Genomic DNA, 26,865 nt, shown 5'->3' with positions numbered 1-26,865 from the left:
GCACAAGACCGTGGAGCTCAGGATCTGGCTATACATAATATTCCAATTCCAAGACCACAGAGGAATTCTCTGTGTAAAATTTTCACCTTATAAACATCCAGCTTCATTAACTACAAGTATCTCTGAAAAATGGAGACATCATGGATTGAAAAATAACCACACAGAAGTGTTTGATTCTTTTAAGTTGGCATGCTCTCTAGTTGATATATTCCTAGTTCCTGCAAGCATAAGATAAAATCTGCTCTTCAAGCCCGTCCCCCAGCCCCCTTGTCTCCCTGAGTCTTACCTGCATAATGTACAGGGATCTCTATCTTTGGCCCAATGACATAGTGACCTTCTTCTAGGCTGTGGGCAGTGATGGTCGTCCACTGCCGGCATGAATGGATCAGCAGGTAGTCATTCTCCCGCAGCCCTTCCACACATTCTCCTGAAAAATACAATTTCATATGAGAAAGTTGGAATTCAGATCTGCTTACTCCATACAATGGAATTTCTTTAGTTTAAACTTGTATTGCTTTGGAGTGATGACCCAGTCCAGAAAGGCAGACAAGTACCAGGACCTGAGTTCAGTCCTCAGGATTGGGAAGGTAGAGACAGGAGGATCCTGGTGCTTACTGATTAGCCTGTCTAGCCAATCAGCAGGCTCCATCCAGGTTCAGTGAAAGATCTTGTCTCAAAAAATAATGGTGGTGCTTTGGATATACCTGGTATACCTGGTTCTACTGGAGCTAGAAGCCATGGTAGTTTAGGCTCAAGGATTTAGGGTTTAGTTATCCCCTAACAACAACAACGATGATGACAAACTCAAGGAAAAAAAGGTAGCATTATCCTCTGGTTCCACACCTCCCCTCCACGTTACTTATTAACAAATTAACAGTTTATAACACAGCATAAAGTTCTTGAGTTGAAAAAAATGGAGAAAAGAATTAAAAGAAAAAAAAGGAGTTTCCTTACCAAGTTAAAAACTATGCCTAGGGTTACCTACAGACATCTTCCATTCACACATGCATCAGCATCCTACATGGTGTGGTTTGATGATGACCGATACCACTCAGTGCCTAGGACGGGCACAACTTAGAAGATGTTTCTGTCATTTCACGGAGTATGACAACATCACTGAGAAGGCATTGCTCCTTCCCAGGTGAGCAAAACCAAGATCCAGAACGGGAAGTCATGTTTCTACACTCACAGGGTTAATGAGCAGAAAAGTGGGATTCAGCTCTAGACCAGAAGGATGCCAAAGCTTAGCTCTTAATCACTACACTAAAACTATCAAAAGTAAACTTCAGTGAGTTGAAGGAGTGCTCGACACTAAATGCATATATTTCCTTTTAAGTCCCACGCATCCATCTGCCAGTTCTCTCTGGCTCGCCACCAACCCTCCCAATCAATTAAGCGTAATGAAGCTTTAGAACATCCAGATGAAATTATTTCTTGTTTTAATACTCTCCAAAGTACCTTTTTAGCCTTCTGAAATGATGACAAACTATTGCAAAAGGGAAATCCACTTCTTGAAATGTAAAGATGTTTTTCAGATGCTGACAAAATCCAGCCCATTAATTCTGGGTTAGTCACTTTAAATGCCCAATGAAAATATCTGGAAAGGTTAATTCCTTCATAGGGAAGATAGCTTTCCTCAGTTTCTATGTTAACTTTAGTACGATAATTAAGAGTTATTAGTGATGTAATTGTATGTTTTGAAATGGTGTTTGCAGGCCTCTTTAAAATGAAAAGATTCAGTACTTTTCCAATCATTAATAGAGGCAGTAACGACTGCATGCTTGTTCCAATCATAAGCAGGGAACTGACTTCTAAACCCTTATGATGATCTCTGAAACAGTTTTAATGAAAGAATATTTTATTTTGGGGGGTAGAAAACAAGACTTAAGTACTTTATTTATAGGGTAGGAATGACCTGGAGGTAGTGTTCATTAGCAGGAAGAGAAGGTCTGGTTCATGTCGGTGTGTGTTTGTGTGTGTTGGGGCGGGGGCTGGGGTTCTCAGACTCCCCTGCACCTCATGCTTTGGGAGGGTTAGTCTAATAACAACATCTCCTGGTGCACTCATAAGCCCTTTGCATTCCTCAGGCTTCTTACGGTAGGAAGAAAAGGTCTAGAAGCTCTACTCAAGTGGAGACGTTAAGCAGTACCCACCACAGCAGCCCCTAGAAGGCCGAGCATGCAGCAGGTGTGTTCAGCAGATCGGCTGTGCAGCAGCGCTGTGCCACCTCCACTGTGTGGTCTCAGGCAGGATCCCTGCTTCTCATTGGCAAGAGGGGTAACATAACACCCTCTTCCCAGAGAATACACAGTGACTGAGAATGGAGGCTACCACAGCCAAGTCTAATCTATTATGAGTGAGCAGAGAACTTCAGCCATTAACTTTATAGTATACTTTCCCCCCTAAATGTCAGTTCAACATTGTGACTTTAGGTCGTGCTATTCTTTAATAGGGTAGGGAATGACCTTCAGTGCAGTCAAGGAGTTTGCTGGGGGCTGCACAGCTAGTAAGTGGGACTTACTTTGCACTTCTTCCTCATTTTCTGCCACAACACTGGCCTTCACCTGGAAAACCACTGGCAGTAACTCAGCAAACAGGGAGAAGCTGACCCTGGGCTTCCAGTTTCATTTATTACTTAACCAGTACAGCAAGCATGCACCTGAGCACGGGGGACTCATGCGTCAGCCAACAACAACAACCGAAAGTCCTCGGTGTCCATCAGACAGCCGATGCCACCAAGAACAGTGAGTGATTACACCATCCATGAGCTATATGAGACACACAGCTTATTAAAGGGATCATGAATTATTAGAAAGGGGTCGTGAATGTCTGAGGCTGCATGCTTTTTAAATTTCAAAGTATTCCTTACCCATCTGTTGAACAAACCTTTATTTTTCCATTTATTTACTTGTTTGTTTGTTTATTTAGTGGGTGTATGTTGGTGTACATGTGCCATGACGTCTGTACCCACTTTACGTGTCTTGTTTTTGCTTGTTTGTTTGTTTTTGTTTTTTTATTTGTTTGTTTGTTTTAATTTCTGTGAGCAGGCAATGGAGGAACTGGTAGAAACATAGAGGAGACCTGGTTCTGTCATTTCAGGAGCCCACAGTGTGCTCATGTGTAATTTCATGAGAGGGAGCAGGAGACCCATGCTGTGTAAAAGAGATAAGCAATCTAGGCTGGTCCTGGTACTTCAGCAGGGACGAAGAAAGCATTCAGAGGAGAACAGAGCCATTGGGCTTTTCCTGTGATGGATGAGCTTGGCTCAGAGCAGAGAAGGAGATGGGAGCCTTCTGGGAGCCCAGGAATGAACACTCCCACTCCAGGAACATGAATCTGGAGAAAACGGAGCCCCGAGGCCCATATGGGAAACTCAGGGGGAGCGCATACTGCCACACAGGGATAAAAGAAAAATGTCATTTTCTACAAGTGAATTGTTGTGTCATAAAGAACGTTTTAATTTTATTCCACAGTGGGCTCTAAAGTGGCACCCAAAACCAACTGCAGTCGGGTTAATCAAACTGAAAACATAATGTTCAGTCCTGCCGTTTGCTGGTGGAGTAAACACTAGTAAGAGGCTCACAATGGCTGTCGGAGCCATAAAGTAGGAAGGAAGCAATGCCGATTTTTGAGCTTATGTCTTATTTTATTTTTTCACAACTGGTCTGTGTGCCTGCTTTAGGCAAAATAAGTTTCACAAAATTTGTCTGGAAATAAAACAATACAATAACTTAAAATATCCCAGGGTAGGTCACTAATAAAGACATGGAATTAAATGAACTTATAAAGCAAACATCTTTTGTGATATAATTGCCTGGTGCTTAACAACTATGTATAATGTTCTAAAATTTAGCTCAGTGGTGTTGTAATAAGAAGCCTAAAGGAAGTGGGCGTTACCTTGCAAAATATGTACACATCATCCTGCAAGTTACTCTGCAGCTAACATGCTTCTGGGGCACACTTTACTCACTTTGACCTTGTTCCCCTAACAGTAATCCATACATTCCTTTAAAGATATCCATACATATGTGTGTGTGTGTGTGTGTGTGTGTGTGTGTATATATATATATATATATATATATATATATATATATATATTAATTAACACTAGGTAATGTCAAAAGAAGTCTGCTTTAAAATAATGCTCAATTTCAAAATCCAAAATCAGTATTTATGAGCTGCATATGTATGAGTAACTCTCCCCTCAGCCCTTTGGCTTACAGTACAAAAACTGTTCTCCCAAATCACCTTCCTGTTACCTCCTCTCAGTGTTTCCCCTTCACCAGCTACCACAGAAGCAGGAACAGCCTGGCCTTAGCCTGCTCCCCCTTTCTCTCTCCTTCACAAACCCACCCTTTCTCCAGGGCTCCTCAGGTACAGGTAGCTCTCCAGCTATGGCATCAGTTGCTAATTTCTATATGGAGTACCTGGTTGAGGCAAGGCTCTCCACCTTTCTGAAGGGATGCCCCCTTGCCGGGCACACAGCATATACCATACAGTCATTCCGTGACACTGACAGAGAGTCAATTATGTTCCAGGTCCTGGCCAAACAGGAGTGAATAAACCAAATGAACAGAGCCTGCCCTCTTCTAGCTTATTTAAATATTCCTACAGGTAAGAGCAATTAAAAATATAGAATCCTATCATTCTATTCACACATCTTCAGATGTGACTATTCATCCAGTGGCCCCATAGCCCGAAGTGTCTGTAACTTTATGTCCCTGCCCTATATTTGACTCCCAAAAGGCTCTTTTCTGTTCAAATATTTGCTCAATCTCATGTAACTGGTCCCTAAAATCATTCTCTATTCTTCTCTTTATATTCTCACCTCCATATGCCCAGCTCCTCACCCTACTGTTCTTAAAAACCAGCTCAAATGTCACCTAAATGAGTGTCCTTCCATGTCAAGCCTAATCCTAACTAAATATCAAGCTCAATTTTACTGATTTAAATCACAATAATTTCATAGCTTTGTTTACAGTCTATGTTGGACCTATACATTTATTTTAGAGCTATGAGGTCAACTTTCAAATGTATGTGCATAAATGTGCAGATAAAATAAGTATATTTAACAACTTGTCTTGCCGCCATGGTGTCAGTTTCTTCCAGCCACCTGGAAGCCTCAAGTAGAAGGATGCTAAGTTGCAGGGCAGCCTTGGCTACAGAGTGAGTTTAAAGGTAGCTTTGGCTACATAGCCATCTACTGTTTCAAACACAAAAGTGACAGGCTCAGGAGTTGTCCGGTTTGAGAAGCATGGTTTCAGGGTGTGAGGAGAGACATTCGGGACTATAAATACAGTCTTCTTTGTGGCAGTGCATCTCATAGACCCCACAGAATGCAACACAGCAGGCCACACGCATGGCCTTTGGTTTCACTGTGCTTTTAAATATTCCAATATGTTTATCTTTATTTGGAATATCTTGCTCCATGTTGGATTGTAATTTATCATACACCTCATAACCACTTTGGCTTTGCACACCAGTACAGCTAAATACATCTGAGTTACAGTGCAGGCATCTTCTGGTGTGTATGAGTTACTTGTATAGTTCTGAATCACTCAACATCACATAGCACTCCGAGTTCTGAATCACTCAACATCACATAGCACTCCGCACAGTAGAACACAAGTATGTCAAATGCTCCTCTTATTTTTTACACAGAAAATGAGGTATAGATTGAATAGTTTAATTCATCTCCAATAAAAAAATCTAATAAAAAATCTGAAATTTGAAATGTTCTAAAAGCCAGTATTTTTTGAATGCTACCATGATGTCACAAGTGGAAAATTCCACACATGCCTCATATGAAAGCTGTAGTTGAAATGTAAGTCAACTAAACATACTGCACGGTTTTTTCAGGTTGTGTATTTCAAGTGCATATAGGATGGAAAGGAGCTCTGTGTTTACACTTAGGTCCTGAGATGTGTCTGCAAATATCATAAAATTTAAAAGGAAAATCCACAATTCTGTAATAAGTGGATTCAGACAATTTATTACAATGTGTCTTCATATTAAATCTGTCTGCTCATGTCCAACAAGTTTTCTCATTATTAATGTTAAGATAAAGCCAAACACGAATGCAGCCAGATGTCCACATCAGATTTGTCTGGGGGATGTTCCTGTCATATCAAACATATGCTGAGTTTACAGAACACCAACAACAAAAAGGTCAAACACATTTGATTTTAATAATTCCCTACACTGTGAGAATTCCATCACTATCACAACTATAAAATTGAAGTTTATTAACAAATTCATATTTATTCCTGGTGCTCCTGGTGCACACCAGAGCTAATGGCTGGTCAGGAACTCAGAGCTATCACACCACAGAACTGCTTTTCCTCCTTCCAACTCCCAGAATGCCTGACTTTGTACACAGACTCCTTTTTCCAAGTTGGCTTTCATTCCTGGATGATGTAATTTTGTTTCAGCACCTTCAGCCGAACTCTGACTATGATGGACACTCACATGCTTGTTGACAGATTACTAAAGCCCCACTCAAGATGATCGGATCTGTTAATGATTTTGCAGTGAGAATCAATCACTGAAGTTGGAATTTTTATTTGTTGTGGACATCAGGAGCTGAACACCAAATATACTTGCTCTTCTTTCCACCCACATAAAGGAGCAAGGTGTCTTACTGTCTTAGCAGTTGGCCCTGCCACATTCCCGAGTTCTAGCCAATGGTGTGTGAGCACAAAGGACACTGCCTACTTCCTGCCTTGGTCATGCCCATGGAAGTGGTCCACAAGCCCTATGAGAGTTATTGATTTCCAGGAGCACCTGGAACAAACTAAAGGAAGGGCAGTGCCAGTAGTCAGGGCTCCTTAATTGATATAGAGTAGAACAAACTGCCTGTTGCATGGTTTCTCTTTCTGGATCCTGGAGCTGACACAGGGGTAATGCAGAAAGGTGCTGAGAAACCTTTCTGCATTACCCTCGTGTCAGCTCCAGGATCCAGGATCCCCTTCTTGTCACAATATTTAGCCTTCCTGAAGCAACGCTTCAATTAGCATAATCTTCAACACCAGCAGTCTCACAGTAACCCAAAAGGCTTGTTACGAGAGGCTATTCTAAAAGCAGTCTGCATAAATAAAAACTTCTCTGCCCTTTGAAAGGCAATTCCTCTGTTCAGCTGATTTCATTTTATAAATTAAGGAATATAATAAGTATGATCTAATTGAACATTTTTAATGAATGGGGTTTTAGCAGTTTCTCCATCTTCCAGACAGACTGACATTGGAGAATGCACCTGTGATATGTCTGTCCCAAAGGACTTTATAAACCATGTGATAAGAGGATGTGCGTGTGGAGGGAGAGGAGCCCAAGAGCAATCACAAAATCAACAACTAACATGTTGTTCGAAAAGGTAGGAAGGGGCTCCAAAGAGGAAGTAGCAGAAAGGGAGGGGAATTCCCAGAGAATTAACTAATCAGCAAGTAATCTAGAGGGAAAAGTTATAAAGCCATCGGGAAGGGTAAGGTCACGTGGAATCCCCAGAGCCAGGTAATAGTCTGAAGTCAGTGGGAACCCTAGAAACCGAAGTCCAGAGAACAAGAGAAGAGGACATGTCAGCCTCGCGGCTCAATTACAAGAATGTCGAGCTGAAGACAGAGAACAGCATCACTGGGACACAGCGACCGTGTCTGAAGCTGCTTGCTAAGAGCCTGGGAATGCATCAAAGGAGTCAAGTCGATTGTTTTTTAAAAAGCTGGTGGGACAGATAACATGTGTGGAAGAAACACAATGAAACAAGCAGCGTCCTAACCCTGAACAAACACAGTAATGGTTTTAGGATTATCTAATAAAAATGTTCTGTGTGTCTCATGATCCTCCAAGGACACGAGAGCATTTCTATCCCATACACAGTTGTCATGACCTTCAGCACTGTGGCCTGTTTCTAGCATTATCATTTTGTGAACAATGGTCTCTGGGAAAAAACTGGTAACAGGCACTGTCAACAACAGTACCCTTTGACCTATCTGATGATTTCAGAGGCCACTGTCCCTTATGTGTGCTGCAGCCCATAGGGAGACATAGGGAGACAGTTCTGACCCCAAGCCATATGCACACTGTAATCTAGAAAGAACCCTAATCAGTTTCTACCTCTGGCCAATGAGATCAGGAATGTTGGGAGTGGGTACCTGGATGCCAGGCTCTGAAATCCTCCCTGCATGCTAGTGTGCACCCAGGATTTGAAAAAGCCCAGGAGAGACTGTATCCCATTGAAAAAGCCCAGGAGAGACTGTATCCCATTGGGTTCTTCTACATTTGAGACACAAGTTTCTTACCATACATGAACTAAAATATGTTCCATTGTGTAGACTTTCATTTTCTTGATATAGTCCTTTTAAGTGCAAAAATCTTTACTTCACATGAATTCAAATATATTTTTTCTTTTGTCACTTGTACTTTCATGGCCAAACATGAAATACTATTATCTGACATAAGGTCAAGAAGAACCATTCCTATGTTTTCATAGCTTTATCTTTTACATTTAGGTCTATGACTCATGTTAAATTTTGTATATGTGACAGGTAGGGCCCAAACGCACTAGTGTGCATGTAGATATTCAGAAACCTAACCATCAGCTTCTGTAAAGGTGAGCCTTTCTTCACTGAATTGTTGTGTTCATTGTCACAGCCAGCTGTGCATACATGTAAGGTTTATTTCCAGTCTTTCAACGTCATTCAATTACCTCATATTTTTATGATACTATTATATTGTCTTAATTAGTGTGATTTTATTGTAAGTTTTGAAGATAGGAAATTGAATCTGACAGCTTCACTCCTTTTCAAGATTGGCTGGGTTTTTCTGGGTTCCCTTTATCAGGGCTAATTTTAGGACTGTCAGTTTAGGCAGAAAAGAAAGTAGTGATTTTGTTAACTATTTAATCTACAGATCGATTTCGAGATTACTATTTTAGAACTATTAATCTTTACAATCTATGAACAAGCAATGCCTTTTATTTTATTTAATAATATATACTTTCCAGTATACAAGTCCTGTAATGCTTTTGCTATTAAATATGTGAGAGATTGTAATACATTCTTTCTGATAGCACTGCAAGAAACATCATTTTGCAGTGCCTACTACTAACATACAGCTATTTTCTGTATGCTGCTCTTAGTATTCAGTGGTGTTGCTGAACTTCTTGGTTGTAGTACAATTGGTAAAAAATCCATATTCTTTAGGATTTTCCATTTATAAGAACAGGTTATCTATAAACAGAACCAGTCTTACTTCCCTGTTCCAATTTGGATGCTATTTTTTTCTTCAGTACCCCTAGCTAGAATCTCCAATAGAACGCTAAGTGGCCCCCGAGACTCTCTTGGAGAGGCTATCCTTTTCTTTTTTCTTTATGTTTCCTGAGAGGTGGAATTTGATATGATCCTGGATATGATCACTCCCCTGGTGGCTCCTCAGGCTCCAAGGAGAACTTAGGACTGGAGTCTGAGGCCAGGGGTGGGGCAAACAGAAGAAACCTGGGCCATAAAACATCATGAAAAAATACAGAGATGATATCCTTTCTAAGGTGGGCACTAACAGGATTGTAACAATTTACAATGTTGCACAGTGACATCACAAAGCAGGGGAAGGCTACTCCATCCCTACATTCCATTTAATAAACACACATGATTCTGCTTGGTTCCTCCCGGGAATCTCACTTTGGCAATAAACCTGCAGCACAGAAATTTTAGTTTCATGCAAAGCTTCAGAAATCCCCATTTCCTGAGAGTGTGAAAAAATTCAAAGAATAGGAATTTAATTCTTTGGAGTAGAGTCTATGATGATATGCTAACCAAATCAGGAAGGTTTTTCCCCCTTGGTCCCAGGATACTTCTATTCTTGGAAGACATTCTGATTAAGCATGCATATGCTGTCATGGCATGCTGCCTAACTAAAGACTGATTTCTTGTTCCTTTGCTGATCAAATGTATCACATATTTAGGAAGTAAAGACAGACAGAGGCTAAGATCTCCACAGACAGACCCTTACTTTGAGTGCATACACACAAAACAGAAGAACTCTTGGGTTTCCACCTAGACCACTGTCAATCAGATCTGTAGGGCAATGTAATTTGTTTCTGCTCTGTTGCATTCCACAAGATTTCTGGACAACACAATGGATATATAAAACATGCATTCCAATGAAAAGAATCTTTGGTATAAAGTCACCAGTAGTCACATTCAGTCTATAGAGAAACTAAGTAGTCAGCTCTTACTCAACCCTTAAGCCTCCCAAAGAAACCTGAGAACTTGTTCAAGTGCCTTCTACTGATCTGCCCTGCCTACACCAACACTAAGAAATCTATGTCACCCAGGGTCCTGCTTTCAGGTGAATACTTTATTCAAAGGCCCAAAGATAATAATCTTGAATTTTAAACAAGTCAAAGCACCATGTTTTTACATTTTATTCTTTATCCTAAGAAAAAAAGGAAAAAGAGATTTAGTCAAAGTTATTAACTAGTAATGTGTTCCGGGAACTTCCTAGTGAAGTCTAAGCAAGAAGGAATGCATGAAACAAAGGAGCAAAAGAGATCAGGGATATACTATTACCCTTCTTTAAATAAACCAATGAGAAAGGGGTTCTTTTCTAACAGCGCATTTACCAATTATGATACCCAAGTCCTTCTGTATGAAACAATACTACACCTACTTAAGTCAAACCCTAGATTCTATACTCTGAAATGGCAAGCTGTAGCTAAACATTTTAAAGATAAGAATTCTACAGAGGGAAGTTTTAGAAAACAGCAGGTGGGCAGTTGTAGTTCTCACATTGCTACAAATATTCAAAACCATCAGCCAGTGTAGTGCCCAACGGGTAGTGTGGGATACTTCAGGTAAGGTTCAGATTCACTGGAGAAAAGACTCATGGAAAACCCACCAAGCTCCAGCACAGTCAGAGCTGTGGCAGGAAGCCTGGTAGATCCATGTTGTTGGCCCTGTTACCTTGTGCTGGATACTCACAGAGTAAGATCACTCTTTCAGTCTGAGTGGTATCTAGAACAGAGGTTCTCAATATGTGGGTCTTGATCCCTTTAGGGGTCCAACAACCCTTTCATAGGGGTTGCATCAGATATCCTGCATATCAGATATTTACATTAAGATTCATAACAGTAGAAAAACTACAGTTATGAAGTAGCAATGAAAATAATGTTGTGGTTGAGTGTCACCACAACATGAGGAATCCTATTAGAGGAGTGCAGCATCAGGGAGGTTGAGGACCATTGCTCTAGAACACAGTGTGAGAAAATGCTCACACCACAAATGGTGCACAGAAACTGAGACCCAAGTGCAGCCAGGTGTCATCCCAGACTCCACCAGGCATCAAAGAGCAAAGCACCAGGTACATTCCTAGAATTTCTCCCTTCAACTCTCAGGTTCTGATAATTTATGATGATAGGATGATTCCACATGGTACATGAAAGGTAGTGAGGAATCCCAGAAATAACCAGGGACTTTCACAGACAGCTGAAGATTAAATGGTGGTTATTTACTTTGCATATGTCTGTGAGTGTGGTGTGTATACATAAGCATGTGTTCATATCTGGGGACACACATGAGTGTAGGTATGTATGCATACATACCATTATTTCAAATGGATAAATCGAGTCGAAGTTCAAATCTGAGAGATTTGTCTGGAAACAGTGTCATTTTGCTTCAACTTTAGCTGAAGTGTCTCTTGAACTTCATTCCATGAGAAATAACTGGAAATATGAATGAGCTGAATTTAAAATAAGCTCACCACATAGAACTTACAGTCTTTTTTGTTTTTTTTCTTTTTTATTTATTTTTTAATATTTTATTTATATTTCAGATGCCATCCCCTTTCCCCATTTCCCCTCCCTAGAAAACCCCTATCCCATGTCCCCTTTTCCTTTTTGCTTTTATACATTTTTTTAAAATGTTAATCAAAGGCTTTATAAGTTTGGTATTGCTCAATCAGAAGTGTAACCCAATACCCAACCTAGATATATCAACTATCTTTGACTGGTGGAGACACGTGAACATCTGCCTCCATGCACCCTCCTCTCTTTCTCTCTCTTTGAGAGAAACAGTCTTATGAACATGTTTAAATTACATATTTGATAGCTTTAACACCTTGATCACAACTAAGTGACTTCCCAAAACTACAACCCAGCCTTAAAAACAAAACCAAACAAAATACAAAGAAACAAAGCCTCGTATGTATTTAAAGAAACATAGGTCATGCTGAAAATAGTGCTTCTGGTATCAGTGCACAAATGGAATGAATTTTAATAGTCTCTGTACACAGAACAGCTTTTTATTACAGTGTAGATGCCAAGTAGCAGTGGGAGGGTTTCCTGCTCCAGGTGGGCTGCTCTTGCAAACAGCAACTCCACAGCGCTCTACACCAGTGGCTTCCAAATACACACAACTGACAAATGGAAACGAAAAGGGCACCATCTATTAAAATGATGGAAACAGGCAAACACTTTAAAAATCAAATCAAATTTTATAGTCAGATAAAGGTCACAAGGAAATAAAGGCAGACAGGAAGTATCTCTGCTGAGGTGCCACTTCTCAAAGCATAACGAGAAAATGAAACAGGATCAACGGCATTTCTCTCTAAATATCCAAAGGCAAAGCCAGGCAACAAGGATACCCAAAGGGAAGGAGGCGACATTGCTTGCTGGGTAACGGTATGAAAGGTGTAGGTTGTGCAAGGCTGGCAACCTCAGCTCGGTGCCTATGACTCGTGTAAAACCGTGACTCCACAACACTCTTCTCTCACCTTCCATGTGCTGTGGCTTTCACATGCTGTCACATGCATGTCCCTATGTATCATACACAATACAATAATAATAACAAACAAAAGATTTTTTAAAGACTTTATAAATATTACATTATATGGTTAAACAATGTCAATTAAGTTGGTACTATGGTTAGCTATATTTCCTAACCAGTTTTATTGCTCATAAATTATCAGTACAATTTTCTGTGGTGAAAGGTACCAAGGAAAAAGTAATTTTTACACTTGGTCCTAAAGGGTGAGTTCCTGAACTTCTGATCTGAAACACAAACTAATTGGCTTGTGGTGAAGCAAGACACATTGCGGGTCACTTAAGCACCATGGTACACACATGCCTTTTAAACAGGAACTGTTTGAATGATTGACAGTTTGTTAGCAATTGTGGATACAGGTTGCTACTTGTAACATTTAAATATGCCAAATTAACTAATATTTTAAGAGGGTTCTCAGACATGAGCAAATACGAACAGGTGGCTTTGGACTGAATAACTGTGCTGCCACTCCACAGAAACTCACTGAGTGCCTACATTGTCTTCATCAGGAGTGTTTTAGTTTTGCACAAAACCTAGACAGTGTTATGGTTTGGCCAATACATGAGCCTCTAAAATTACATTGTGAGGTGAAGGCTTGGTCCCCAGCTGGTGGTGCTGGCAAGGGGTGACAGGACCACGGGTGTGCTAACTTCATGCTAGACTTACCAATTGATGAGTTTATAACTCAGTGGGCTAACTAGAGGTGGAGACTAATCAGAAGGTGCTATCTGCCCTTTGCTTCTTCCTGTGTTCTCTCTCTGCTTCCTGGACACCATGTGGTGAGCAGCTTCCTTCACCAAATGTCCCTAAAGTTACCTGACTGAAATCACACAAGCCTTTCTACCTCTAAGTTGTCTGCTTAGGAATTCTGTCAAAGTGACAAAAAGCTGGTTGAAAGGCCAGCTGATATAAGGCCAGTCAGACAGAGCTAAGCACAGACAAAGCTATCAGGCAGACACTGCTGCCTGGCTATCTTCTCATCTGGTGGTAGGGTCTCAGTTGCAGCTAGAGGACTAACATCCCTGTTTCCTGACTGCGGACCAAAGACTGCTACCCAATCAAAGGCTAGTCTCTAGTCTCGGGGCCTTATCTGTGGCCCTCTCCCATCTCATCAGCACAGCACTGTCTCACACCAAAGCCCTCTCACCCTCTGAATACCTCTCTGACTTCCTCTCTAAGATCTGCTAGAGAAAGAACAACCTGACTCTGAAAGGGCATTTTGAGGAGGCTGGCTCACTTGGGCTAATCGTCTCTCAGTGCACTGGCCCTGTGTTCTCCAAGTTCCTAGGTTGATGGATTTGAGGAGACAGTCATGCAATAAAGATAAAACTTAAGAAATAAGATGAGCATCTTTATAAAAGGGGCCCCAGAAAGCTCTCTTGTTCTTTTTGTACCACTTGAAGATACAAGGAGAAGTCAGCAATCTGCAATGAGACGGCCTTCCTGCCCCAACCCAGCCATACTGGCTACCTGACTTCACAGTCTCAGCCTCCAGAGTGATGAGATGTAAATTCCCATTAACATAAGCCACCTATTACTATGACATTTTGTTATGCCAGTCCAAGCTAAGATAAGCCTTAACGTAAAACAAAACAGAAGGCTGGGAGACACTACTTGCTTTAAAGTAAATTGATTAATGATCTTAATTACATCTATAGAATCCATTTGCCATATATGTAACATAGTGTTGATACTACCAAGGGACAAAGAGCAAGGGACCATCTCAGAGGTCTGCCTATCATGGATATTCATGAGGGAAGCCAGTGGCTCAAACAAGGCAGATACGGAATTTAACTTGAGTATCATCGGTACAACTTTATGTTTACAAGGTAATTTTCAAATTACCTTGCATACAATGTGATGCTATGCATACAAATCAATCAAAATCAATGAATGCTTTGAGTCATGATGATATGAAAGCATAGCTCCTTTGCCTGAGGTTGAGGGGAAGGGCCGAGGATGAGCGTGATGTCTTCATTAGCATTGCAACCAGGCCAACAGGATGTACCTCACTCCTACTCTGGAGACACATACAATCTTCACATCAGATAAATTTAATTGAGAGATGAATGCAGCCAAAACCAATTAGTTTATGTTTAAGAATAAAATCTGAAGTGATTTTTAACAATTCCACTTGGCTTTTTAAAAGCCGGCCATGCATAACTGTCAGCGTTTTAAATAGTTTGAGAATTATTACTGCATACACTATGCTTAAGTTGTAAGACTTCCTTACTTTGCTCTTTGACTCTAGTTTTCAATCCTAACCAGTAAGAAAGAAGACAGAGGAGTAGCCTGGGGGCTTGGGGGAAGAGAGAGGGTTTTAGGATCAAAGAATGTTCTAAATGCTGAAAATACCAGGCTCTGACACTGGTGGAAAGGAACTTTATCAGTGCTCACACACTTCTGTCTCCTGGTTCTAATGTATGACCTACTTCAAGGAACTAACGATTCCTTGGAATCTACATACTAGACTCTCAACTGCCATCATGGCTAGGATTAAACCTCCCAAACTGAGGGAGGGGCTCAGATTTCTCCCTGTGGAATCTATCACCAAACCCTATACCTTCTGGGTTAGGAAAGAACATGAAGAACATTTTCAGCAGTTGGAAAGATGGCTCAATATGTTGCTTGATTAGGCAAGCACACATAGCTGAGTTCAACCCCAGGAATCCAGTTTTTAAGCTGTAGGAAGTTGCATGTGTTTGCAATTCCAGCATTGGGAAGGCAGAGCACACTGTCCAGAGAGACCAGTGTACTTGGCTAGATCCACATTAATGAGATGTCTGTCTAAAAACCAAGGTAGGGACTGGAGAGATGGCTCATCTTAGTGCCAATCTTTAGAACCCACATAAAAGCTATGTGGCATGGCGACCCATCTGTATTTGAAGCACTCAGGAGGCAGAGATGGAATCCTTGAAGTAAACTGGCTAGCTAGACAGACTAGCTGTGTTGATGAGGTCTGGGTTCTATAAAGAGACCCTGCCTCAAGAAATAAGTCAGGGAATGATTGAGGAAGAATCCGGTGAGCCAATGGCTTCCATACACATACATATGTCTCTCACCAAAGATATATAATATCCAAAAAAATCAAAGGTAGGTGGTACACACACATGTGGATGCACCTGCACATATGTGAATCCATCTGTACACCTTTGGAATTTTCATTTCACTGGTGACGGGTACCATCTAAAGCTAGACACGGGAGAGCTATATAATATTTAAATAGTTTCATTACAGTCTTACTACCTTGGGGCTTCTTAAACTATTCCCATTTGCACACAGTGAGGCTGAGGCTACAGTCTTCCTAACACACACACACACACACACACACACACACACACACACACACACACATACACTGAACCCAGGGCCTTAGCCATGCTAAGCAAACATTTCAAACTATACCCTCTCTCTAATCATTTAAGGGAAATTCTTACAAATACTCCTGAGGAGATATACAAAGAATATGTGGTACAGTTGTATTCATGGTCATTCAAAAGCATGATTTATGAAAAAGTCCTGGGACTACATATATGATGCCATTAGCTGCTCTGTCAGCAAGTGTATTTAAAGTTACATACTTTTCTCACTTTAGTAAAAACATCCCACTCTGTGCTTTAGTTTACTTCTCTATAGAAGGCAGATGATTATAATAAAAGGGTCTACTGTGTAGGCTGCTGTGAGCATGAAATTGTTCGTATCCATCTTTATTCCTCTCATCTCCTATTTCTCTCATCCACATCTCCACTCTTGATGTCTGCCCACCTTTTTAAACCACTTCACTGCTCCTGGATGCTTCTAGATGCAGATTGGCTCGAGTTATTATTACCCTGCTTAGAAAACCTTACTGACACTTCTCTGCTCAGAAAAAAGGTCCTAACTTGACGAGGTACAGTGTGAATCCTCCCCCTCTCCCACCCCTTCCCTCCCCATAGCCCACCTACAGCCATGGTAAGGTGTAAAGCTAACCAGAGTCAGAGTAGAGACACTAGCAAAGACTGGTAAAGTATATGCCCTGCTAGCTCAGGAGAAATGGTGTTTCCCAAGCTAATCCTATAGCCTGCGAAATCATTCCCTATTCACCAGCCTGAAAAAGAAACTCCAGAGTCTCATCTGTCAGTTCCATAGGGTTCTGCTCTTCCTTATCTCCCTCTCAGGCTGCCAGAGGCACTCCCAAGCTAGATACAAGCTACTTCCTTCTACCAGAAAGGTCAGTATTCAGCTGACTAAAGGGTGACTAAATAGGAGCTTGGCGCCATGAAGAAAAGGTGGACACAGTTTTAGTCTGACTTGAGCTGTAGTGGCAGAATGGAGGGAAAAGCTTTAATGATCCTGAGCAGGCTCTTCTTCTCTGGACACGGTTTTCCTCACAGACGAAGAATTAATTAGAGATGAGACGCTCTAGCATGTGGTCACACAGCTAAGGGGAGTTGACATTCTTCTCTCCCTTGCTGTATTTGGTGACAACAGTATATAGCACCAAGAAAAGAGAAGCTGGGCACTGTGCTATCTATTGCTCTAGCGCATGGCCTCACCTGGGTTGTAGAAGGCTTATGCTCCTAGAAACCGTGCTAAGTAACTAGCTTCAATGTCAAATGAAAACACAGTTGATGATCTGTCATAAACTGAATAAAATAGGAGTAACATATATTATAAATATATAGGTTTTATATATACACACATATATACATATATACATCGTGTGAGAGAGAGAGAGAGAGAGAGAGAGAGAGAGAGAGAGAGAGAGAGAGAGAGAGAGAGAAATCTGATCCTCAAACTTTTGAATGGATTAAGTATAAAAAGATTTGGGAACCCTTTACAGGTACAAGTCCTTCCATCCTACAGATGGGACCATTTCATTTTCTTAGCAATTGTCACTTCCCCAGAGTCCTTATAACTGTAGTGGCATCTCATATCTGTGGGTCTGTCTTCCACACTAGGCTGAGAGCATTATAGCAGCAGAAGTACTTTGTACCAACGTTCACTTTGTCTGCAGACTAAACTCCTGAGTAACTCACTCTAAACTTCAACCATTTTCTATATCTTGAATACAGGATGGGAGCTTCCTGTTACCCATTGTAACACAGGATAGAGTTTGTTGGGAGAAGCCTTGCCAGGAACCATTATAAAGGGTTTTGATCCTACACATCAAAATAGTTATGAGATTCTGGCTTGGGAAAAGTTAGAAGAAACATAAACACTTAGACTGATCATATAGTATTGACTTTTCTTTAAGCAACAATTTTGAGAAAAACAGTAGTAATTAAGTATGAATTCAGAGAATTTTAGAGGTGAAGTGTTTCTGTTTGATAATCGAGGTACTGTACCCAGAGTTCTCTGATTTGTGACACCAGTGAGACCAGACATCAGCTTCCTGCTCCTTAGGTGCAAACTTAAGCCCCTGAGAACGAAACTGTCTGCTCTGAAAGGTAACAAGGTGTTCAGGTTCACACACGAACCTACACAGTTCACCTAACTGCACATCTCAAAGCCCATGTGAGTACAGGGAAACATGGGCTGGTCTTGGTGCTGAGTGGAAGTCCTAGCCTGTCCTTGAATATGTGCTCCTGGTTGCTCAGGAGACCTAGGAAGGGGGTCTCCTAGTCAGAAACATGAGAACACTCTTCCATAATCTTCCCTGAGGATTCAGGACGGAGGATGGTGAGTGTGTTCAATGAATCATAAGCAGTACACAGGTATTGGCTGGGGATGAAAAGCAACGTAAGGCAGGCACTAGTTTACCCTACGTTTGCATTTCAGCAGCAGATTAACCACGGGGCAATGGCTGCCCCTGACTTTCTCTTTTTCTGATTTTGGTATTTATCCTGATCACGAAAACTGCATCAGTGCAAAAGATGGTATGTGCGTTTTGAATATGGATTAATTCTAATTTCCCTTAGTCTCTATTGTCAGTGTATGCAATCACAAGTTATCACTGTCATGCGATACGACTGCTTCTTGTATACTTAGAGACACAACGTGTGGCACAGAAGCTGAACATGCGCTGGGCAAGCTCCTTCAGTTACCAGAAGTATAATGACCATCAGCGTAACGATGATCATCTAAATCTTATCTTTTATCCAAAGGAGACGTAAGAAAGATGCCTGACTCTAGGAATTCCTTCTGTTCCCTAGTTATAGTATTTTTTTCTACTTCATCCCAAATGGTTTCCTATTTGGTACCTGACTATAGATCATAGACTGTTTGTTAAAAAAGAAAAAATAGAAGCAGCTTTCAGCACCCCGCAGGAGGCTTTTCATATGCTAAAGAGCTATGGTGAAGTAAAGGCGATAAATGCTTGCCTTGTGACACTGAAATAGAGTGCAGAAGTAGTTCACAGTTATTTCTCCTTTCAACATTAAATGCCACTGATCTTTGCAAGGCCAGGATATGCACTGACACATAAATACAAGAACACAATTTAATTTTCTCATGGGCTGCGTGTCAAGGAGCCTAGAGTTACTTATTCTTAGACCTCAGATGAGATACTAGGATACAAGTCAAAGAAGAGAGAAGGGAAACAATCCGAGGTATGTCCCTGGGTGCCAGCAGGACTGCACAAGATTGGTTAGCATAAAGCAACTTACCAGCGTCTGATACATTTCAAAGAAAGGAAAAGGACTGGATTCTAAAATAGAATTAACTCTACTAAGAGATCACATATATTTGGAACCCGATGAAATCATCCTCTCTCCACAATGTGTTCAGTAGAATCTTTAAAGGAGAGCTTTAAGCACAGCTTTCTGATGCTATCAACTTACATATAAACAGAACTTGTAAACATCAGACGTTTTGCCCACTTTCCTTTGTCAAACATCCTTCTAACATTCTCTTAATTCAGCATGTTGTCAAATAGTACTGACTAGGCACTATTCTCAGTAACTAAACAGAACAGGCCCTTGTTCTGTGTTGTAATTTGGCACAGACAACATCTACAGAGGCCAGCCTTCCTAAGGGTATATCAGAACAGTTCTAAAGAAAGATCACAACAGCAAGGCCCAAGAAAAAAGGCACTTAAAATTCTGTACCATTCCCAATTTAGTGTTTGTGACTGAGTGAGGGGTCAGCTCCATGATCACTTGGCTTCTTGCGCCACTATTTTTACCCCAGTGGGTTGGCATACATTAATCAGTTACTGCTCAATTGTATCTTCCACTCAGTGTGCTGAATATATTCCCAATAAAGTTAGCTTTTAAAGTCTTGTTAACTGAGCAGCTCTTGCTTAAGAAATACATTTTCTCCCCTATATGCCAGGTAGTAGGAAACAGGATTACTTACCATATTCATTTGGAGACTTACCAATTAACAACTGTGCATACTTCCTAAAGAAGATGTTTCTGTTTTCAAACACAATTTATCATTATTTCAGGTAAATAGTGATTCTAAGTACATCCATAAATACTGAGGGGGAAGCTCTGCCTCCATAGTCTGCTGAACTATTGGGTCAAAGAACTTCTCATTTGACGGCCACAAGAATTCCTTTTCAGCTAGCTCTCCACTACCTTTTGATTTGGAACAGAAAGTAGGAAATTACAGAAAAGTAGAGATTAGTGTGTGTGAAGGAACCACACGATGTGGTAGCAGACGGACTGCACTCCCAGCACTCAGGAGCGAGACAAAGGGACTCATGTGAGCTTAAGGACTGCCTATGACACGGGAAGTTCCAGGAGAGCCATCCAGAGCTATCTAGGAACATCTTATATTACAAAAACAAGAAACAAAAGAAACAGAAATGGGAGATAAAAAGCTGTTGGTTTTGTGGCCACGTGCAAGTCAACACTCAGGGAAGGCAAACAGCCCACCTCCTCAGAACACAGATGTTACTAGTCTCCAGGCGAGCTGGCTCTCTTTGCAAGAAGAACTTCATTTACCTAAGCTTCTCCTGAGTTCTCAGCAAAAAGGCAAGTACTTTCTCAGTGTTCTTTTTCATGGGTGGTCTCTTTAACTTCTCTCTGAACTAAAAGTTTATGGTTCCTTGTGGACCTTAGTCAGTAACATTCTTAGGTTACTTCTGGTGCCTTTTATGAATCACTACTATTTCCCTTCTAATTCTGAAGTCCAAGGAGAAAGTAAAATGCTCAATTAAAGCTTGGCCGACAACAGACAAAGCAAGATTTCTTAAATACTGTATTTTTTAAAAATTATCATTAAAATACAAATCCCAAAGGAACACAAGATAGTTAATTCTGGTTTTATATTTTGGTGGTACTGGGGATTGAACTAAGGAAAGTAAACATACATGTTGGAGGCAAGTGTTTTACCACAGAGGTATGTACAGCAGGATGGCAATTCTAGACTCAAACTGTGCTTCACCTTAACACACACACACACACACACACACACACACACACACACACACACACACACACACAGAGACACACACACGGGTTTATTCTTTCAATTCTTTCAATTTCCATTCTCTACTTCATGTCTCCAAATATATCACTACCATTCTTATGCTGTAGCAATTATCCCTTTAAATCAACTCAGAGTGCTCAGCTTCATCAACTCAAGCTGTTAATCAAGGTCATCTGTGGACTCCTAAATTTGTTATTGTTCTCCTTGCCCCAGTGTGGCCTTGTAGCTTCTGGGAGCACCAAGAGAGGAAAGTCATATATAGTTGCAGTGCACAGTAAGCAAGGCCGGACTCTTCACTGGTGAAGTTCAGGTGTGCAAGATACACACACACCACAACTGAATAGTGACAGCGGCAGCCATGTGCTGTGCAGCAATTGATTATTCTCCATGAACAAGGCCAAGGTGTTCCCAAAGGCTGACAGCTATATAAACTCTTTCTCCAAGTTAATATGTAAGGAAATCTCAGGATCCAAGAGAAGAAATAACTAGTCCAAAGCCACCCTGTTAATGAATGACTGAGCTGGGGAGGCCAGAGCACCTGCTTCATTGGACTTGACGTGGACATACAGAGCTCAGTTCTGAAATGAGGAAACGTGGCTGTGGTCTGGAAACAAGGGCTTGTATTATTACATTCCGTCACATCTCCCAAATTAAAATCAGACATATGCAGATAAGGGGACTCTGCATTTAAACTTAAGCATCTAAACTTGGATAGAAAATCTGGACCTAAATTTACTTAGACAATTCAAATGACTCATAAATATTTCCAATTTTCTTTCCAACCATAAAAAATGTGACCTTTCAAAAAATGCCACATCATTTATGGCTATATTAAAGCTATACTTTCTAAAATTGAAAGCTAAAGTCTTTTAGGTCTAAAAAGTTCCAACAAAGCACAAGGAATGAAGAAAGGAGAGGCTTAGTGCAATTTCAGTCTAATTGTGTGCACGATCATGACCACATATGAAGTGTGCAGAATAGGCTTCTAACATTAATGGACGATTGTATAGTGGGAAATGAAGTCAGAACTTTAAACAAATACACAAAACTATCGGAAATGCAGCAATCTCTGAGACACCGAGCAAACACCTTGACAAAACCATTGAAACAGTTTGGCTGCTTCCGAGTGAAAATGGTTGGAAAACTGAATTTGTAAGATTTTATACAGCTCCAGAAGGCTGCATGTTAGTCAGAAAAAGCTTTAATTAAAATAAGGTGGTGAACTTGAACATGGGATAGACAGCTTTTGGAGGGGTCTGTCTAAGTCTAATCCTACCACTATTCTCTCTTCTCATCCTGGAGGAGGGACTTGGGTCACAACCTGGAACACAGGGCGCCCCAGCCTCCCAGACAGAGGTGATGGCATGGGAATGGAGATATGACTCTAGACGAGAAATCTGAGTATCCTCAGCCTAGTAATCCCTTGCAGATGTGTCTAACCACTAGATGCACGAAGCCAAAGATGGACAGGAGTCCAGGCCAACTCCAAGTTGCAAACTTACTTAAAACATTGAGATGTTTTTTTTTTGTTTGTGTGATAACATCATTGCTCATTCTCAAGCCTATGTTTTAGAGATGACAACACCCTGCTACAGTGTCAAAGGCTGGACCTGCCTTTATCACCTTCTTGCCCTTGGGTTCCTGGGTGGTCCTGTATTTTTCCTTTTCTGATGGTATGCTCAAGTTTGTTTTGCACAATTTGCAAGGTCCCAGCAAAAAAAATTGGGTCTAAAAAAGCATTTAATACAATATATCTTATGCTTCTCTACATACGGCCTCCTCCTATGAAGAAATCATCCTTTAAAATGAAGATTGGAGGCTGGGGTGATGACTCAATGGGTCAAGGTCCTATTTCAGGGCCTGCATGGTTATAGAAGTAACCCCCACAGGTTGCCTTGACATCCACAAAAGCACTATGGGATACAGGTCTCCTAAAGCATGCACAGAAATACATGCATGCATACATGTGTGAATGAATGAATGAATGGATGAATGAAGTAGAAACAAGTTTAAGGTGACGATAGCAATGATAGCTTCCTGTTCTTAGTTTCGGGGTGGGGAAGAAGGGGATCTAGCCAATTTATTGTCTCCAGTCTGTGACGTAGGCTGACTTTCACTCTGTCTATATAATAGGAGTGACATTTAAGTCCTGTCTCATTGTCACATTTCTTTCATAAATGGACTTAGTAAAAGAACATGTCACTTCATACTGGCTACTGGAAATGTCCTCCTTATCTCCCAGTGACAGTCTAACTAACTTTCATCATTTGGAACCAATGGCCTACCTCCTGGGATTATGTGTATCATGAAGACCCATGTAAACAGTTCTTAAACAACTTCAGCACTCTAGTCAACAATGCCCACCCACCTCTCAAAATGCCATTAACAATGAAGCCTATCCATTTCCAATAAAACATGTCCTTTCTCCATGGCAGCCATTTCGTTTCACAGCACATGCAGGCCATTCTAAATTCTGGTGCTACCATGACATTTTGAACCCCACAGCCTGGTGACTCAACGTCTAAAAGTATATTTGTGCTGTGATAGGAAGTGAGGAAAGCCAGCCGGTTTCAGTTCATAGGCTGCGTTTCCGGCTTAGGGCTTTGATAATATTTTAATCTACGGTGATCAAGGGCACTTGACTCTCTAGTGAAAAGCAGTGATCCAGCTGAGGTGAACTTTATTCTAAATGAATGGCCTTTCTTTCCCGTTCATTCCTTCCTGATACAGACGAATGGCATTCTCGTATTTGAACTGCTCCTGGCCTGTGCTGTGCCTGTCAGACAGCAGACAATAACCAACCAGAGGCAAAAACTTGAGCACTCTCTGCATGTCAAGCTTCGCTAACGGGACAAGAAGAATGGGTATCATGGTTTGTCTAGGACAATCCAATGACGTGAAACCAGAAAGTATGACAGGGCAGCAAGCTAGTTTCTGCTGTTTTCATTTGAGTTCTGAAACATGATCCTTGTCATGTGAATTTTTTTAAAAGGCTTGTCTTTTTAACTTATCAAGAAAATAACATATCAAATCTCATGACACAATTACCGGTCACAACCAAGAATGCTGTTCATATGCTAATAGCCCAGAACTTCCATGAGAACAGAAAACAGCTACTGCTCAGGTGATCCAAGTGAGAGTCAGTGAGCAGAAGAGATGGCTGACACTGAAGTACAACTTTGCATTCTGTCAGACACAAGAAAGGGATCAAAGACAAAACTGGCATGCCGCTATTGGGGTGTCTTGAGGACGTGAAATCCAATCTTTAAAATTTTGTCTTACAAATGAATGGCTTGAACAAATACACCGAAGGAGCTGACATTAAGGACTCTGAAACTTGTTTCTGACTTGATGGTGCAGTGCTAACAAGAAAGACTTACACAGAAATGCTGTGTTTTGATTATTACATGTGTTCTCACAGGGATACTAGGTTCAACAACTCTATGTTTACTAGAGTTGATGGGATATGCAAATATGCTGAAAGCCAAAGGGTCTCAGCATGTCTAGGATGCTCAGGAAAAAACATGGCCTTTGCTGCTGTCATCAGGAGTCAGTGTTAGACACAGCACAGTCTGACTCTTGCACCACTGCATCTACTTCTAAGAGCTGGAGAGTGTGCAGCCTTCCAAGGACACTCTAGAGCTGGAGCAGCAGGCGGGGACTTGACACAACAGCACATCGGTCTTTAAGCAAGCTGGTGTGATGGCAGTGGTGGTAAGAGATGACCAGGTTCTCAAAACTCTTCAAAAGGATAACCCTCTTGAGGGAGGAAACTTTGGTCCTACACCGTAAAGTAAATTACCACTGGCCATCCCCCAGAAGGGAGGGTCTCTGGTCCACTTTCTCGGCTGTGGCTGCAGATACAATTGTGGAAACTGTATATTAGAGAGGAAAATGAAAATCTTTAAGTTTTTAGCCTGAAAAACTGGAAAAAGTTGTAGGGAGTCAGGAATATCAGGGATATCAGTGATCAGAGAGCTGGCTCCCACAAAGTGTATGCAATTTGGGTTCATGCACAAGCTGATAATACATAGGTCTCACCCTAAGCAATTTCTGAGAGAAAGAATTGAACTAGGGTACAGTCCACTAACCAGGACCTTGATGTCTGCAGTGTATTAAAAACAATTCAGATCTAATAAAGAAGGGAAAGCAAATGAAACTAAAGGTGGATCTACAGGAGATTTCTAATATGAACAACAGAAAGAAAAAGAAATTGGAAAAAAAAAATGAACAAGTCTCCAGGTGTGATAATACCAAAAGATATGACATTCGTGGTACCACAGCTGAGGACAGGAGAAACAGTGAGGTAGGGGGAAAAAATCAGAAATGGCTAAAAACGTTTGCAAGCCAGTGAAAGATATAAGCATATGGATTCAAAACTCTAAGTAGAAAAGGCAGGCTTAGTGAAACCCAGGCAATGATATCCCCAAACCAAACACTGCATACAGAGGACACTGCCTGAGGGCAATTGGATTAAGGTGACATGCTACCAACAGGGAAGTCATGATTCAAAAGATATTCTCCTCAGGCAGCGAATATTTTCCAAGCTGTGAGAGCAGACCTGACCACCTGGAAGTCTATATCCAACAAAACCATCCTTGATAAATGAAGTAGAAATCAAGGCATTTTAAGATGAAGAAAAACTAAGAGAAAGTTTATCAACCAGTAGATCCTCTCCAGAGACACTGAAGAAGACTGTGCTAAGAGAAGGAAGCTTGGACAACTGGAAACCAAGATAAAGTAAGTGGACCCTGCAAAACGTCGAGGTGGAGGAAGTACTTGCCACCAGTGTGGCAACCAGAGCTCCATCCCCGAAACCCATGTGGTCCCCTACAACATCAATAAGGCAAGATGGCCACTCTTATTATTCTTATTCAACATAATACTGGAAATTCTAACCACTACAATTAAGACAGGAAAAGAAAATTAAAATCTTATAGATTGGAGAAAAAAGGTTTTCATATTCAGATAATATCTACATAAAAATCCTATGAAATAAAAAACTTTCCCAGAATAAGTAAATAAAGGCTAAAGAATACCAAGATAATTTTTAAGTCAATCACATTTCTACATATTAGCAATTAACAATTAGTATATCATTGACAATACTTTAAAAAGTGGTTAAGTAAATACTTAGCAAACATGTAGAAAGTATCAAAACCTTTGGGTGAAGTAAAAGAAAAAAAGCAAAGAATTGATTTATGCTCAGTACAATTACAGTTAACATATTTGCAGCTTGAATCAAACTGGAGAACCCATAGCCCATAATTTTAAAAAGAAAGAACGAAAGGATAAGAAACTTGAGACGACAGCTAGAACTTAAAACACTGTGTAAAAGGTGACAGCATTCAAAGCCAGGCCCCTGGCTGCAGCCACACCTCACTGTTCTTACTTAAATACTGAAATGATGAGGCAGCTCATGTGACATGGCTTTAACCTGCTTCCTTCTTAGAGGTACTTGAGCACATAGTCCTATCCACACCAGTTTCTCCTGAATTGGAGTTTTAATGAAAACAAAAAAAGTCAGATTACAGTTTAAGAAGAATGTCTGACTCTGACATTTCAGATTTAAATTGATCAACTCAAGCATGAGAAATTTGTTTCTTCTTCATGCATTTACAGCTAGCTAAGGGATACCTTAGGGCAGAGATTTACAAAACGTGAGTCTGTATGTGTGCGTATGTTTGTGTGTGCATGC

The 26,865-nt window shown here is 40.8% G+C and overlaps 1 protein-coding gene across 3 annotated transcripts in view; it reads right to left on the bottom strand.

The window, feature by feature from the left end:
- The window catches only part of Garem1 (GRB2 associated regulator of MAPK1 subtype 1), a 168,468-nt gene that overhangs the window by 108,732 nt on the left and 32,871 nt on the right, over positions 1-26,865 (bottom strand). For 2 of the 3 annotated variants that reach the window (XM_076912939.1, XM_034517971.2), the window contains exon 2: positions 287-427. In XM_076912939.1, coding sequence (XP_076769054.1) covers positions 287-427 — 141 coding nt within the window. Of the gene's footprint in view, positions 1-286; positions 428-26,865 lie in introns of those variants that run through there. The other variant, XM_076912940.1, reaches the window with a different exon arrangement.

This window comes from Arvicanthis niloticus, chromosome 14 (assembly GCF_011762505.2).
Source record: "Arvicanthis niloticus isolate mArvNil1 chromosome 14, mArvNil1.pat.X, whole genome shotgun sequence".
NCBI lineage: Eukaryota > Metazoa > Chordata > Mammalia > Rodentia > Muridae > Arvicanthis > Arvicanthis niloticus.
The sequence above is the reverse complement of the archived record's forward strand: the minus strand, read 5'-3'. Positions and strand labels throughout refer to the sequence as shown.